This window comes from Capra hircus, chromosome 17 (assembly GCF_001704415.2).
Source record: "Capra hircus breed San Clemente chromosome 17, ASM170441v1, whole genome shotgun sequence".
Taxonomy (NCBI): domain Eukaryota; kingdom Metazoa; phylum Chordata; class Mammalia; order Artiodactyla; family Bovidae; genus Capra; species Capra hircus.
In genome coordinates this window covers 2,338,206-2,354,014 of record NC_030824.1, presented here as the reverse complement: position 1 = coordinate 2,354,014, position 15,809 = coordinate 2,338,206, and the positions used below count along the sequence as shown (strand labels likewise).

The following is a 15,809-nucleotide window of genomic DNA, read 5'->3' as shown; positions in this document are numbered from 1 at the left end:
AGGTATGGCCAGGGAGCCCCCCGCCCCACCTGACTTCTCTCCAGGGCCAAGAGATGGGCTTGAGCAGTTGAGAGAGAGAAAGAGAGAAAAAAATGGGCCTGACCCTAAGCTGGGTCCCTGGGAAATGCCTCCAGGAGGAAACAGAGTCTTCCCACTGCCTGTCAGGACGGCTGACCCGGGGCCTGATCTCAGCTAACTTGACATTTCTAGGGGAGCACACCCCCACCCCTGTATCTGCTCTGCATTTCAAACACACTGAGAGAACTGGAGCGACAGAGGAATTGCTATTGATTTCCACTTGTGTGGGCTGACCTAACAAAATCAACCCGTCAAGTGCCTGTCTGCCTCGATGCCTCAGACGCTCATCCCAACCACGTACAAACAAATGGCACCAGCATCTGGGGAGATTTGTCAAGGTCCAGCTGGGCAGGGGCCCTGGCTTCCACCGATGGACTCCAGGCCAGGCCGAATGCGGGGGCTCAGCCCAGCAAATGCCCCGCCGCTGATCCATCACCGATCAGCCACGTTCTGGGTGGCCCAGGAATTGGGATGTCTGGCCACCATGGCCATGCTGGGAGCTGGCTGGCCCTGGCTGGGAGGGGGCTTTTGAGGAACAAGGCCTGAGGCCCACTTGCTTCAACTCAACAGGGCTTGGTAGTGGCATTATCACTTGTTTCTTCCTGTCTGTGATCCCTTGATTTCGGAAGATTTAATGGAGCATATGTGTGACCAAGAGCCACTGAGTTCTGGCTCTGGCGTGGCCACTGGCCGGTCGTCCTTGGGCAGCTGTGAGATGGAGAAAATACTCCTGTTGGGACCAAGGACCCTGTGAAGGCCAGGGCTCAACCTGCGTGCCCAATCCCTGGTTGCCCACCTCCCGGCTGGCCTGGGCAGCCGCCTTTACGTCTCAGTGCCTGGCCGCCCTCCCTGGCACTATGGGAATGGAAATCGTGCCTGCCCACGCCCTAGGGTGGCTGTCAGGGGGCTGCGCAAGGTCACGGTAAGGGCTGGACAGCAGGGCCTCACACTGGCCCCTCCTTCCACAGGCAGGGAGCGGAGGCTCAGAGAGCGGGGTGATGGTCTCCAGCCATACGGCGAGGTGGAGCAAGATCAGGAGGGCTTAAAGTGGGAGGCAGGCACAAAAGGCTGATGGACAGAGCATCGTCCTGCCCTCTTCCTCTCCTGATGGTGGCCATCGCTGGACTAGGACGGCAGGGCTGGGTTGGGGGTGGGGGCGGGGAGGGGAAGAGGTCACAGGCCGGGCACAGATCATTTCTTCAAAGGGTCAAAAATTTTATTCGAGGGCCTTTTTTGTTTTCTGTTTGTGAATATACAAGCTTCCCGCTGTCCGGGAGAAAGGGAGGTGGTGTTTGGCTGCACAGGGTTTGGGAGGCTGGCCCTGGGGCTCTGTTCCCTGCTTGCTGGCCTCGCGGTTCTTCGGCCGCGGGCTAAGGCACTGTGTGTTCTGCAGGAAGGCGCTCACGGCTGGCTGGTGGATGACGGATGAGGCGGCCTTCTCAGGGGCTGCAAAGCTGAGGCTGTCGAGGGGCAGACTTGAACTTGGGGCCCTGGCAGGGGGCCGACTGGTGAGGAGGCCCGTGCCTCCCGCTGGTCCCCGCGCAGCGGTCTCACGATGGAATCATGCCTTTGCTTCTCTTGCGGTCAGCCATGGTCCTCCGGTTGTGGTTGGCTCGGGTGGCCTTGCTGGCTTCCTTCTTCCTGCGCTCCTGCACGGTCTCTCGGCTCTGCCCGTGGCCCCGGGGGCTGCCGGCCACCGCGGTGGAGCTGTCATGCCGGTACCTGAGGGAGGAACAACCCGCCCCCAGAAGAATCCATCAGCCAGAGGAGGCGGCCCTGACGGGAAGGGGAAGAGCCTGCTGCCTTCCTCCGAGATCCTCAGGAGCGGACACCAAGCTTGGGCCAGGACACTCCCGTGCCAGCTTGAGGTCAGAGGAGAAATGGAGTATGCCACCCACTGGCTGTGTGACCTCTGGCAGATTACTTAACACGTCTGGGCCTCAGTTCCTTCGTCTATAAAATAAGGACGATGACGAGACTAGCTACTTCCTAGATCTGTTGCCAGAGCAACACGTAACACACGTAAAGCGCTCGGGGTGGGGTGGGCTTCCCGCGCCCACCGACACGGCGCCGTAAGCACTCACCCCTTCCTGGCCAGGAAGGCCACGCGTCTGGCTTCCGCTTTCTCCCGCAGCACCGCAGGGTCCTGCACAAAGTGGTCGGGCTGTGGAGGAGAAGGGAGAAAAGACCACGAGCTGCCCCCTTTCCCGAAGCCGGGCTGCGTCTGGCCCCATCTTGGGGATGTCCCCCACGCCAGGAGTCAGGGGGCAGCCACAGCGCGGCAGGGCGATGCCCCAGAACCCGGCTGGTTGTTCTGGTCCAAGGTTTCCACCAGAAGCCCCCTCCTCTAACCCTTGTACCCATTTGCGGCACAGGTGGCTAACGGGTGGTCACAGCTAGAGCCAGATGATGACAAGGGGGAGTGGGGGGGGGAGGCCAGGAGGGGGCCTCTAGAGACCACGGGGAGCCTGGAACCCAGCAGAGTGGCCTGCACACTGGCGCTTCCCCTCTCCGGTGCCAAGGCTGGGGGAGACCGGGACCCAGGGACCACAGACAGACTGTGGGAGCCTGGGCTGTGTCAAAAACACAACACAACAAGCAGAATCAGTAACCTGTGGAAACGGCAGGATTTGACATAAAAACCTGGGCTGACCCCTTGCCTGGAAGGAGGGAAAGCTCTGGAAGGTCCAGGCCTCTGCCGTGCTGAGGAGCCCCTGGGAAGGGGTGCCTGCTGCCCCAGCCTCAGCGTCCATCAGGCCCTGCTACTCACTGACGTTGGTGGCCTGGCCCCGGACACAACTGAACCTGTCACCCTGGTGGGAGGACACGGTGGGGGCGTGGGGGGAGTGAAGGATCCTGGCCTCCCAGGCTGGGCCCTGCTCACCCCGAGCAGCGCTGCTCTCTTCTGTTTTCTATGAGGCATTTTAAGATTTCACTAGAAGAAAAAGCTTAGTGGCTAAAAAATAGAAAATGTTCAAACCCATCGTCACAGATGACTTTGGGCCCTAACGCCTCTCTGATGTCAAGAACTGCCAACCTGGGCATGGAGGCTGGCCCCCAGGTTCCTGGGCTTAATGAACCCAGCAGCTCAAAGGCCCGGTCTCTGATCCTTCCCCTGGGCCCTTGAGGGGCCTTGGAGAAGGTTTCTAAGCCGGCAGCTCTTCAAGCAGACATCCTGGGCTCAAAGGGACCCCCTTTCCGGGCAGTGATGCTGAAAATGCCTCAGGGCCAGGCTCTGGGAAGTGGGGCACAGCTCCTGACTCACCCCTCAGAACTGTACCCTCTCCTCCACCTCCCAGTTGCCAACCAGGTACCTTGGGGGCTTCAACTGCAGCCTCCTCCTCCTCTTCCTCCTCGTCCTCCTGCCCTTCGCCGGGCACTCTGGTTCTCAGCACCTGAGGAATGGTGAAGGGCCTGAGGGTTGAGACAGAAAGGGAGATCAAAGACTAGATTAAACCTGGAGAGCGGAGCCTCCAATGGAGGAGGGGGTCCTGCTGAGAGGGCCCTCCAGGACTGGAAACCAAAGTGCCTTTGGAGTCAGCTTTGCTACCGCCCCAGGACTCTGTGTGGGTACCAAGGTCTGAGGTGGGGGCATCGGGGAGGCTGAGCTGAGTGCTGGGGGCAGAGGTGGTCTCCAGTCCTCTCTAGGGCAGCAATGCCTTTACTGGGGGAGTTGGGGAACCTCCCTAAGATCCCACTGGGGAAAGTTTTCTGCAGTTAAGAAGAAAAATGGAAAACTGCATGAGACCCAGTTGATGGCTCCTCACTCAGGGTGGGCTGGACCAACCGGCCAAGGGGCTGGCTAGGGCTCGAGGGAGCATGGGACCAGGAGGCTGGGGTTCAGGCCCTGGTTTGGTCACTGACTTGCTCACGAGATCTGTATAAACCAGAGGCTGAGGGAGGGCCGCCCACACCCTCCACGTCAACAGCCTCACCTGCGGCTGATGAGCTCATCATCCGAGTCCGCATCGTTGGCGCCCACCTGGTTGCCGTCGTATGTGTCGTCGTACTCATCCTCGTAATCGTCCCCGCGGTAGGGCGAGCCCTCCCCGGGCTGCAGCGGCACCTGAGACGGCCGAAGCGTGGGTCCGCGGAGCCGGGGCTGGCCCACCGCCCCCCGCAGCGGGGCTGGCGCCTGGGGACGCCTCCCCTCCGCCCCGGCCCGCCCCTGCCCCCGCCCCTAGCCCGGCCCGCCCCCGCCCCTCCCCTCCGCCCCGGCCCGCCCCCGCCCCGCCCCTAGCCCGGCCCGCCCCCGCCCCTAGCCCGGCCCGCCCCGCCCCCGCCCCTAGCCCGGCCCGCCCCGCCCCTAGCCCGGCCCGCCCACCTCCTCCACCACCACGCTGTACTGCTCATAGCGCTGCCGCTGCGCCTGCACCTCCCGCTTGTCGTTCAGCAGGCTCCGCGCGCTCTCTTCCTTCCTGACGTCGAGAGGGAACAGCGGGGAGACACGGAAGAAAACCATCAGGCTTCGAGGGCAGCGGGAGGGGGCCGCAGCGCGAGGGTCCAGACAGACCACCGCTCAGTTCTCCCGCCTCTGGCCGCCGCAACCTGAGATCAAGCACCGGCGGGGAGCGTGGGGCTCACCAGGTCCAGCCACTTTCGAGGGCGCCCCTCCCCAAGGAGCAGCTATTAGAGTGTAACACGTGTCCCCCCCTTTCAGCCGGGAGACTCCCCTTCGAGTCTTCCACCCTGGAGAAACGTTGGCCCCCGCGCAGAGAGGTCTGACTGGGGATTTTCGTTTCAGCACTATGTGTAAAAGTGAAAAACGAGAGCAACTCATGTCCATCATGGCCCAAGGACAGGGGCCACATGACGCTGGGTGACAGTTCTCAAGAGCGACAATTTGTGCTGATGGAGACAGAATTCTAAGACATCCTCCAGGGGAAAAAAGCAAGCGCAGAGAAACACAGTGTGATCTCATCTGTGCAAAAAGCAGAGGGCAGACCAGACCTGTCCTCTCCTCCAGCGAGGATGTCCTTATCTATGCACATGAATAGAGACAGAGGGCTGGTAGGGCCCCACCCCCAACCCGGGTTGCTCTGAGGAGGGGCCTGGGGTCACCGGAATCATTTCAAAGGAACAAAACCCCGAAGAAACAGTGAGCCCACGGGTGGCTTTCGTAGTCACTCGGGGACCCCAGCCCCTCCCTCTCACCCTTGCTTTTCAGCCCAGGGACCCTGTCTGGCCTGCGGTTCAATCTCCCATGTCAGATGGCACGGCAAGAAAAGTCTGGAAGTTTAACTCCGGTCCTGACACAGGGGAGGCCAGCCAGGGGCGGGGAGGGACGTGTTTGGGAACAGAGTGAGCCGCAGCACAGCGGCGGTGACTCAGGCCTCTGGACTTGAGGCTTTGCAAATCTGCAGAAGAGCCTGGCCTGTCAGACACACAGGCCTGTGGAGTGTAGTTTCTACCCCTGCAGGGGAAAATCAATAGGAGGTGCCAGGCAAGAAAATCCAGCTTAGCTGTGAAATCGGGCCTCTGGAATGCATCAGGGGTAGGGGGAAAACACAGACACAAAGCCCGCAGCGTCCATAAAAATCTTCTATTAACAGGCTTTTAGTGTGGGAAGGGCCAGGCGCCTGAGTCCGGTGGGCTGTGTCTGGCCTGGGAGCCTGGGACAGATCAAACCTGGGGCCCCCCCGCACGGTAGGTTAGGATCTGCTTCCTTCAACTTTTTTTTTAGTTTTTGTTTTTATTTGGTTGCGCTGGGCCTCAGTTGCAACATGTGGTATCTAGTTCTCTGACCAGGGATTGAACCCAGGCCCCCTGCATTGGGAGCACAGAGTCTTAGCCACTGGACCACCAGGGAAGGCCCCCTTCAAGTTTTTAATAAGGGGTTACTATGAGCTGGGCTGGGGAGAGATTCAGAAGCGTAAGATCTGGATTTGCCCTCATGGAACTCAGTCTAGTGGCAAAGAGCAGAAGTGTGCTAGATGAAGGCCCACACGTCCTGGAAACACAAGGAAAGTAGAAATGAATGGGGGTGCAGGGGGCTGAGTGGGGGGGTCGGGGGAGGCGCTGGAGAAGGGCTCTTGGAAGCTCCGTGATGTGGAGATATTTGGTCTGGACCAGGGAACCATCTCGGGCCACAGGAATCTGTCACCTCATGCCAGGAGAGGGAGCCTGTGACCGTGGCCTCGGCCCTCAGCAGGCGCTCTCTCTGCCAAGCTAAGGGGTGGAGAAGGGACAGGCAGAGAGGAAGTGAAGGGGCCAAGCTCGTTCAGGTGGAGCCCCTGGTAAAAGCGCACCCGTTCAACCAACACAGGCATCCTGAGGTCCTGCCAGGTGCTGGGCCCCGAGCTGAGCCAGGGGACCCAGGATGAATGAGCGCTGACATAGTCTCCCTGCCCCACCCCACGGCCCCTGGTCCACCCGGTCCCCAGGGTGGGCAGAGGGAGGTTCTTTCACACGGCATGGCCTCTGGTTACGTGGCTCCCCGGCAGGACCACAGAGAAGGCTAGCAAAGTGCCCTTGCCTCAGCGGGGTCCTCGGAGAGGACACAGGTAAGGACAGGGTACCTCGTCCAGGAAGGCTCTGGCCCTCATATGAAGCCAGAGAAGGAAAGAAAGAAAGAAAGGGGCAAAAGCCGCCAGGAGCAGACACACCCGAGGGCCAGGTCAGCCAAGCCGCGGGAGCACCAGGGCCTGTTTGGAGCAGGGCGCCTCCTCTGCCTCCCTCAAGTCCAGGTACATGCGGGCTCCCCTGAGGCTCAACCACCTTTCTCCTCACCTGCTCCAGCCTGTCCTTCAAGATTGGCCCTCAAATTGGCCCTTAGAGGGGTGACACTCTCCTTTGAATTTCTAAAGGGCCTGCAGAGGCAGTAAAGCCCTCCTTTTCCGGGTGAGGAATCAGGGGATCCAGAGAGGCCAAGTAACCCTCCCAAGGTCACACAGCTTCCACCAGCATAGCCGGGGCCAGAATATAGGTCTCCTGACTCCAGTCTGCTCGGCTGTTTCCTGAGGGCTGTGATCACAGGCCGGCCCCTTATCCTTGCTGAGACTTGATCTTGCCTCCAGGGATGGTGCAAGGATGAAATCAGACGATGCCCAGAAGCAGACCTGGCACCTGCTGAGCTTCACAAAGGGAATCCAGTCTCTCTGACTATAGGACTCATCAGAACCTTTAATGGGCTAATGTGCTCTGTGACTCTCCAATGAGGCACACAGGGTGCGTAAGCATTTTGGGGCAACAGAACTGATCTGAAAGAGAATGCCTTATCTTCTGGGGCACCACTGTCGAAAGGAGTAAGGGGACCCCACGTTACCCTCACCGCCTCCTTCCCTAGCTACGATACACCTGCAGCACGTGTGCTTGGCACCGACCTAACAAGCCCCTCACCTCACCCCCACTCCTAGCAGCCCCTCATTTTGCACAGGTCCTTCCTCTCCCCTCTTCTCCGGGAGCCCTGGAGCCCAGCTCCCCAGCTCACCCCCTCACGTGAGGGGCCACTGGGAAAGGGCTCCTGGTCTCTAACAGAGATGCAGAAAGACTTGACCCTGACTTCCTGGTGGCCCGGTCATTTCTGGACATCACGTTGCGGCCACCCAGGGGCCACGAGAAAGCAAGATGCAACCTTGAAGACGTGGCTGCACCACAGGTCAACCACGCCTCAGCTGCCCTACCCTGCACCGGCCTGTCCCACAAGGGGACAGAGTTCCTCATTTCTTGCGCCATTTAGGGCTCGAGTATCTGTAACGACGCACATACGGTTTAACTCAAGGGTGGCCTGCCTTGTGCAGCTTGCTTTCTCGTGTGTTACAGGCCCTAAGCTCCCCGCCCTGCCCACGTCAAGATGGGAGACCCCACTGAGGCCCTCCATGCCCCTCCATGCCCCTCTCCACTCTGTAGCGTCTTGATCGGTCTAAGTCATTCCCAACGTCTCTCTGCCATGGGAGGGAGAGGCCTGGGTGCCCCGTTCCCCGTGTCTCCCAGTGTGCCGAGCACAGGATCTGGCCACAGCCAATCACTTAATAAATATTTGCTGAGTGGATAAATAAATAATGCGCATATGAACAGAGCTTTTGCATCTCTGTAAACCCCAACCCCTGGGCTGCCCAGCACGAGGCCAGTGAACGTCTGTGGCGCAGTTTCTGCCCGGGTGGCTGGGCGCCCCTTGGAGCAGGGGGACAGCCCCTGCCGCGTGCCCCTCTCCTGCAGCAGGGCCTGGAAGGGCGGGCACTGAGGCGGGACAACGTCGCCAGCCCCGCATCTGGTGATGTCGCAACGTGCGTGACTAAGCAGTTTGCAATAGCTTCCTGTCCAGCCAGCCAGATGGCTTCAGGGCTGCCCTGTGCCAGGGCCCCGAGCCCTCAGACGGCCACTCTACCAGCGCTGGACGGTCCCGGGAGCAGGGAAGGGCTTGTGCTTCTAGCACTGGGGCTCCTGTCCTGAGAATTGGGCAGGGCCCTCTCCCCTCGCTGCCCCTCGCTGCCCCCATCTGTGTGATGAGGGAGAAGGCGCGCTGGACTTGCCCAGCGGCCCCCAGCTTTGTAGATTCCATGAAATGGCTCCATTAACACTGCGGGCTGGCACCGGGCTGTCAGCGTCTGATCCTGCCACCACGCCGTGTGGCTGCTGACTCTCAGTCCCTCCAAGGGGTCCCAATCCAAAGCCAGGGGATCCTTCCAGAACGTACACTGTCCTGGTGAAGAGGACCCTTGCCATGCTCCCCACGGCCTCGGGGCCACCGCCCCTGCGGCTGGGTCTGCCTGGAAAGCTTCTCCTGCCTGCTGTGCACAACTGACCCTCCCCCGTCCTTCCACCGTCCGCCCACGGCATTGTCTCCGAGGAGCCTTTCTGCCGCGACTGAAGGCCCAGGTAGAGGCTTGGGAGTCTGCGCGCCTCCACCTGGGAGAATCTGTTTCATCTATGAGTTCACGGGGCTTGTTTGCCAAGCTGATCAGTCCAAACGCCACGTGGGCAGGGGCCGTGTCTGTTCCACCCCCCACCATGTCCCCAGCACCTCATAAATCCAGGACCTAGAAGCACCAGGCAAATATTTGTTGAATAAATGAATAAATCATGAATGGACTTTTCAATGCCAAAAAAGTACGAAGGACATAGACCAAAAATGAGTAGGAAGGCCTTCAAATGTAATATATTCACTTGGGCAGAGGCCTTCCTTCTCCCGTTGTGTCCCTAGGTGGAGAGGCGCCAGTCAGGGAGCACCTCGGAGGAGCACTGACCAGCTCTCCCACCCGGGGACTCCTCCGAAGATGGGAGAAGGGAAGAAGGGCCGGTTTGGCCCTGCTGGCCTTTTGCTGTCAAGGAGGACTCACTAACTCTGCACACAAGGTTGGAGCCTAAGGCCAGACTGTTAGAGGCCCGGAGCCTGGCTGCAGGGAGCATACTGATCTGGGGTATGGGGGAGCCCCAAGTGGAAGCTCTGTGACCACTTCCATCAAGATGACAGCCCTGGGTTTCTCTCGTCCTCTCTGCACTTGCAGAGTTGGGGTCTCTGGGACCCTACGGCCCACCGGACTCACCTCCTGCCCTTGTGCACCCGGCTCAGGTCCACCGAGTCCCTGCTGAACACGTCAAACTCGTCATTCTGGAAGACGTTGTGACGAGACGTCAGTAGGGGCGTTGGGTCCGGCTTCACCTGTCTGGGGGGGGTGGCACAGAAATCCATTTCAGGGGGATGCTCCCCCTCCCACGTGAGGCCTGTCAGAGCCTCCGCTCCCCAGTAACAGCCACACGTGGGACACGGGCTAAAAACCTGCCCAAGCCTGCCCCAGCCTGGGGAGGTGGCCACCCTGCACGCGCGCTACTCATACAGGTTGTGTTCCCTGCAAGACAGAGGTCACTTGAGCTGGTTTTTTTGCCTCAGTGCCTTCACCTGTAAAATGGGCACATGGAGGCTGAAGAACTGGTTCAAAGGCAGAGCTAGCTTCATTCTGGAAGTTATTCACTTATTCATTCAACAAACAACATTTATTCATGGCAGAAACATCCGTTTACACTCCTTCCTGTTGCCTCCGGGGGCTTCAGGGAAGCAGTGGGCCCAACTCAGAAAAGGTAGGTGTGGGGGAATTCCCTGATAGTCCAAGGGTTAGGACTCCACACTCTCACTGCCGAGGGCCCTGGTTCAATCCCTGGTCAGGGAACCGAGATCCTGCAAGCTGTATACTGAGGTCAAAAAAGCCTCCCCCCGCAACCAAAAAAAAACAAAGGAAAAGAAGGGTGGGTATGAAGGAAGTGAGAAGCTTGGCTGTGCTCCCTCAGTGGCCAGGCAGGCAGCAACATCAGAGCAGAGGGCCGCAAGCCCTCAGTCACCCCCCGGCCCCCCATCTCCCAGGAGGCGGAGCAGGGAGGCCCAGCGGTGCCCACTCTGCGCTGCAGGGGGCATGCAACGACCTCTGGGGGCCTGAGGTTTCTGTTTCCCCAAAGAGGACATCAGCTTCTGTGGTTGGGAATTGCCACTGTGGGGAAGTACTGAGGACGGGACACAGGAGAAAGAGGAGTGGGAGGCAGAGGAGATGGGAAGGGCCCCGACGAGGACCCCAGGGCAGTCTGGGCGCCACGAGCTTCCTCCTACCCAATGCTCCCACCTGTCCAGGCCGCGGTCCAGTTGGCTGAGGGTGGGGGCCAGCCGCCCTTCCAGGATGTTGTTGATCACCTGCTCGGGGTCGTAGCTGTAGTGCTCCAGGCAGGCCAGGATGAAGCCCTCGCCAAGGTCCGGCAGCAGGTCCTTTACTTGGGAGATGAGCGAGTCCAGCTCCACACCGCACACGGTGGGGCCTGGGGCTGCGGCCGCCCCCAGGCACTGTGGAAGAGACCGAGGGGATGCCTGGGCTGGGCCAGGGAGCCCCAAATAGCACTGGTCTCGGAGTCAGGCGACCTGGCCTGAGTCCCAGCCCTCCCCCTCCTGGCTAAGGGACCTTAGCCAAGTCTCTTAAGTCTGTCTGAGCCTCCATGTCCTCCTCTGTGAAAAGGGGAGCTACGGCTTACCAGCTGAGCTGCTGCTTCTGGCTGTGTGACCTTGGGCAGGGCACTTAACCTCTCTGAACCTGGTTTCCTCCTTATAAAGCCCCCAGACTACACCTACTTCATGGGGTTACTTTCAAATGGTTCAAAGAGACGATACACAAAAAGTGCAGAGCACAGAGCCTGGTGTGGACGAGGCTGTCCACAAGTGGCTGTGGCTTCTGGGAACCAGCCCTTTCCCCTCTGACAGCCTGACGACTGAGGTCGGAGGGGAAAAGCAACCGCTGGAGCTGGCTGATGTGGAGAAGCACCCCTTTGGCTTGGAATGGGTTAATTTTTTCAGCTTTTCTATTAAGGAAATTCACAAATCAAAAAAACAGTAATAAAACTCCTCTGTGTCTGAGGCAAGAAGCCAAATGGGGAAAAGGTGGTGGGGAGGGGACCACCATTCTCCAAGGCCCTGGGGCAGTGGGCACAGGGCCTAGGGCCTAAGAGAAGGGCAGCGGTGTCTGGCAGCGGGGCACGGGGCCGCTCACTCACTCCTCGTGGCAGCTCTGAGCACCCACGTGGGGATGGGGACCCTGCCACTCCCCCCTACAGGGGAGGAACCAGGGCTCATGTGAGGGATGTGCCTAAGGGCTCAGAGCTGGCAGGTGGCAGAATCAGGACACGCCCCTCAGCAGCCTGACCCCAGAGACTGTCGTCTTAATCCCCAAGTCACACTGCCTCCGGAAACGCAGGGGAGAGCCCTGGGTCAGCGGCCAATCAGGAGGGTCACAGAGGCGGTGATGCAGGGTTCTGGCGACGCCCGGAGCGACAGCACCAGCTCAGCGGCTTCCCCTCTGTTTAGAGGTGTGCGCCCATGGAGAGTTCATGAGGAAAAAGCTCCCGCGCTTCACCTTGTCGGGGGCAGTGAGGCCCTGATGGCTAAGCGCCTTGCCTACCTCACAGGCCTTCCAGCTCGCCCTCGGCTCAGAACCCTCGAAGGGCAGCGCGGAGCAGGCCGGCAGCTCAGAAGCTGTCAACCCCCAAACAAACCCTTTTCCTCGTGGGAACAGAGAAGGGAGGTCTCCCGCTGCCCGGGCCAGTCCCGTCACACACCTCCTCCTCCTGGGGGAGTGAGGACGGCCCGCTGAGCGCCTCCGCTGTCTCCCCCACCCCGTTAGGGTTCTCGGCCACAGCCAAGTCTCTGGCGCCGCTGGCTTTCTTCCGGTCCACCCCTTCCCAGGCACTCTCCACTGCCTGGAGGATGTAGGTGGTCCGTGTCTCATCCCTGGGAGGACAGGTTAAGGAGTCTCTCTCGGGGACCATAGCCCTCTCTCCACCCTTCACTGCGTGGCTGAGGCCAGGGGCCATCTGGGCTGCACCCCGCGGGCACCGCGGGCTGCCTGGGGAAGCAGGCCAGCCCACGGCCGCACGAGCCTCAAAACCCAGTACCTGCCATTCAGCAGAGAGCAGCTCTGCCTAAGGGCAGGGCCAGGGTCTGGCAGCCAAGGGTCCTGGGACAAGGACCCCCGAGGAGGAGGGCCCGGTGGGGGCACTGCCACCGGGTGTCCTATCCAACCCGTTGTGGGCTTTCTGCAAAAGCTGGCCCACAGGGTGTCTGTCCCTGAGGCTGGACTGAGCAACCTACCCCAGCCATCCAAATGGCCCGCAGGCCCATTCCTCCCGGGCCCTCGTCCCTCTCCAGTACCCCGGGTGCTGCCAAGTCAGACGCTGGGTAGTTGCTCTAGACTCTCTCACTCTATACTTTCTTAAAAAAAAAGAAAATTAGTTAGGCTCGCTCCGCCAGGTCTTAGTGGCAGCACTCGGGATCTCTGATCTTTAGTTACGGTGTGTGGGATCTAGCTCCCTGACCAGGGATCGAACCTGGGCCCCCTGCACTGGGACCACGGAGTCTTAACCACTGGGCCACCAGGCAAGTCCCTCCCTCATGCTGCTTCCAACCCAAGCGCCCACCACCCGAAGTCTGAGACTGACAAGGTGCACCTCCGCTTCACATCCTTCCAGGTCTCCCAGCACCTGCAGGGCTCACCCCAAACTCCTCAGCAAGGGCCACCCCAGGGCTCATCTGCCATGGCCAAACCCGGCCCCCAGCAGACCCCGGGCCTCGGCGCCCTGCAGGCTGCACACGTCTGTGGGCTCCACGCTGTGCCCGGGAGAGCACTTGGTTCAGGGCGTGGCCATCTCCTGTTCCTTGTGCTACTCTCAACCTGGGTTTCGCTTCTGTGCGACACCCCCTCCTCCCCTTGACTCCCCTGCCTCTGAGCGACACTCTCGCTGCCTGTTTGCTTATCCGTCTCCCATCCTGCGTGAGGTCCCCGAGGGCAGGGCTGAGCCCCTCTTGGTCACACAGCCCCAGACGCTCAGCAAAGACCAGGGAAAGGAGGGCTATGTGTACGCCGAGGATCAGAGCAGTGTTCTCCTCCCAAAACAGGGTGTCAGGGAAAGCTGGCTCCCACGTGTTCTGGGGCTAAACGGTCCCTCCACTCCTCTGGGTCCAATCCGGTCAGGGCCCAGGACGCAGAACCCAGGACCCAGGACCCAGGACTCAGGGCCGGGCGCACCCCAGGGGCTGCGGTGGAAGGATACAGGGCGGAGGAGGCCTGCTGCAGAAGGCTGACGTCATCGGCCACGGGGAAGAGCGCATCGTAGTCCCGCAGGAACCTGGAGGGGGGCGGGAGTCAGAGGGTTGGTGGGGCGGGGGCGGGACTTAGAGGGTGGCAGGGACACCAGGCTAGTTTGCCACTCCTCGTGTCTGCTGCCCAACCACAAATACCAAAAGCTTAGATCGTGGTGAGCACAGGGCAGGGGCTCTATTACCAAAGGCCTCTCCTGGGGCTGGTGGGAGGACCGGGCTCCCCCCCGCTGCTACTCCCAGCTCACCTCTTCTCCTGCAGCAAGGAGCTGAAGATCTGAAGGAAGTCTTCGATGTAGCCCTGAATGTTGTCACAGCTGGACAGGACACAGAGAAGAGGATGCGCTCACTCCCTGCAGACAGGCTTGGCCCCTTCCCCACCCGCCCCACCCCTCTGCGGCCTCCCTCTGCCAGTCGGAGGAAAGAGGCATTCTTCCTGGTTTCCCATCTTTGCTGGGCAACCCCAGGTCAGGGGAGGGAGCCCCGTGCAATGATGGCAGCACCCCAGCCGGGCTTGGGGAGGGAGCTCTCCCGCCTGGGCGGGCAGGGGATCCCGAATGCCCACCTGCTTTCCAGGACTGGGAGGAGGCAGGTCTGATTCAGGAGGGTGTGGAGAATCTCCAGTAGCTTCTTCCTGGAATGGGAGAGCCTCTGCCACAGGTCACCTAGCAGCCTTGGAGGCCAGAGCGAAAGAAAAGTAGATCTGAGAGGCAGAAAGGCACCAGGGGAGCTTCCTCACAGCCTTTGCAGGTGCCCCCCACACCACCCTCCATCCCCCGGGGGCTGAGAAAGCCTCAGTTCGCTGCTGACAGCAGCTGGCAAAGGGCGACAGGCTCTGAGAGGCTGGCTGGTTCCAGGGCCACCTGTCAGTTCAAATGGTGGCTCAGGAACCAGCGGAAGAGTTTGGAGCAACAGCTGAGGGGGAAAGGCTTCCTTGTTGCCAGGAGGCTGCTAGGTAGGGAGGGAAGCACTAGCTGAAATTGCGGGGCCTCTCGTCCCTGGTCCTTGGCTCTTGACATAGAGAAGGGGGTGCCGATGCCCAGGACGGGTGAGCTGGGGCTCTCCCACAACAGCCCTCAGTTTTGTCCCCGCCTCACTTGCTGTCTTCAAGCCTCCTCTTCTTAATTGCAGACTCCAGTTCGGGAATGGCTATTTCGTAAAAGGAAGCTAGCCTGCAATGACACACACAGGGTGAAAGGCTGGATTAGTTCAGAAATCTCACACTTCCTTAGAAAAATCAAAGCACGCTCAAGGGAGCAAGAGGGCCCATTTCTTCCTGCCAGGTTGTCCCCAAGACAAGTTTCTCCCTCAGCCCAGATTGCTCCGCTGTGGCTGGTCCTAGGAAGAGCCTGGTGGGCAGTGACCTGGAGCTCGCCCCCTGCTCAGATGGGAATCCAAGATCCAGAGGGGCTCGTTCTCACAGAGCAATGAGCGGGCCACCCAGGACACACCAAGCTTTGAGGGATAGGTACAAGGTGATTTTCTTCTTGCTCAGAAACTGCCAGCAGCTCCCTATCTCCTATGATATCAGAGTGGAACTCCTCTCTCTGGTACATCTGTACCCGGTACAGGCCAGCCAAGCTGGCTTCTCACCTTAGTAACCGCACAGCCACCTGTCCTCAACTCAGACTTAAACTCTCCATCCCCTAAATTAGGAGATTGAGATTAACGTATACATACTAGTACACATGAAAGAGGTAACTAATAATGACCTACTGTACCGCACAGGGAGCTCTAACCAATATTCTGTAACAACCTATATGAGAAAAGAATCTGAAAAAGAATGGAACACACATATTTTGTTGTTGTTGTTTAGTTGCTAAGTTGTCTGACTCTTTGCGACCCCATGGCCCATTGCCTGCCAGGCTCCTCTGTCCATGGGATTTTCCAGGCAAGAACACTGGAGTGGGTTGCAATTTTCTTCACCAGGGGATCTTCCCAACCACTTGCGTCTCCTGCATTGGCAGCCAGATTCTTCCCCATTGAGCCACCAGGGAAGCCTATATATGTACACGTATGTATGTATATGTGTATATATATGTATGCATGTATATATGTATGTATATGTGTGCATATATGTGTGTGTATGTATATGTGTACATATGTATATGTGTGTATATATGCATGTATATGTGCATTTATATGTGTGTATATATGTATATGTGTA

General features: G+C 59.6%; 1 protein-coding gene and 1 non-coding gene across 4 annotated transcripts in view; one reads left to right on the top strand and one right to left on the bottom strand.

The window, feature by feature from the left end:
* The window catches only part of ASCC2 (activating signal cointegrator 1 complex subunit 2), a 36,604-nt gene continuing 22,067 nt past the window's right edge, over positions 1,273-15,809 (bottom strand). For all 3 annotated transcript variants that reach the window (XM_018061003.1, XM_018061002.1, XM_018061001.1), the window contains 12 exons: positions 14,740-14,814; positions 14,208-14,315; positions 13,891-13,959; positions 13,597-13,671; positions 12,106-12,277; positions 10,629-10,843; positions 9,564-9,683; positions 4,403-4,496; positions 4,014-4,144; positions 3,393-3,492; positions 2,163-2,242; positions 1,273-1,800 (listed from right to left, as the gene is read on the bottom strand). In XM_018061003.1, coding sequence (XP_017916492.1) covers positions 1,629-1,800; positions 2,163-2,242; positions 3,393-3,492; positions 4,014-4,144; positions 4,403-4,496; positions 9,564-9,683; positions 10,629-10,843; positions 12,106-12,277; positions 13,597-13,671; positions 13,891-13,959; positions 14,208-14,315; positions 14,740-14,814 — 1,411 coding nt within the window. In that variant the 3' untranslated portion in view covers positions 1,273-1,628. The remainder of the gene's footprint in view (positions 1,801-2,162; positions 2,243-3,392; positions 3,493-4,013; positions 4,145-4,402; positions 4,497-9,563; positions 9,684-10,628; positions 10,844-12,105; positions 12,278-13,596; positions 13,672-13,890; positions 13,960-14,207; positions 14,316-14,739; positions 14,815-15,809) is intronic.
* Positions 10,112-10,184, top strand: TRNAE-CUC. The gene has a single exon. It is a non-coding gene; the product is annotated as a tRNA-Glu (tRNA).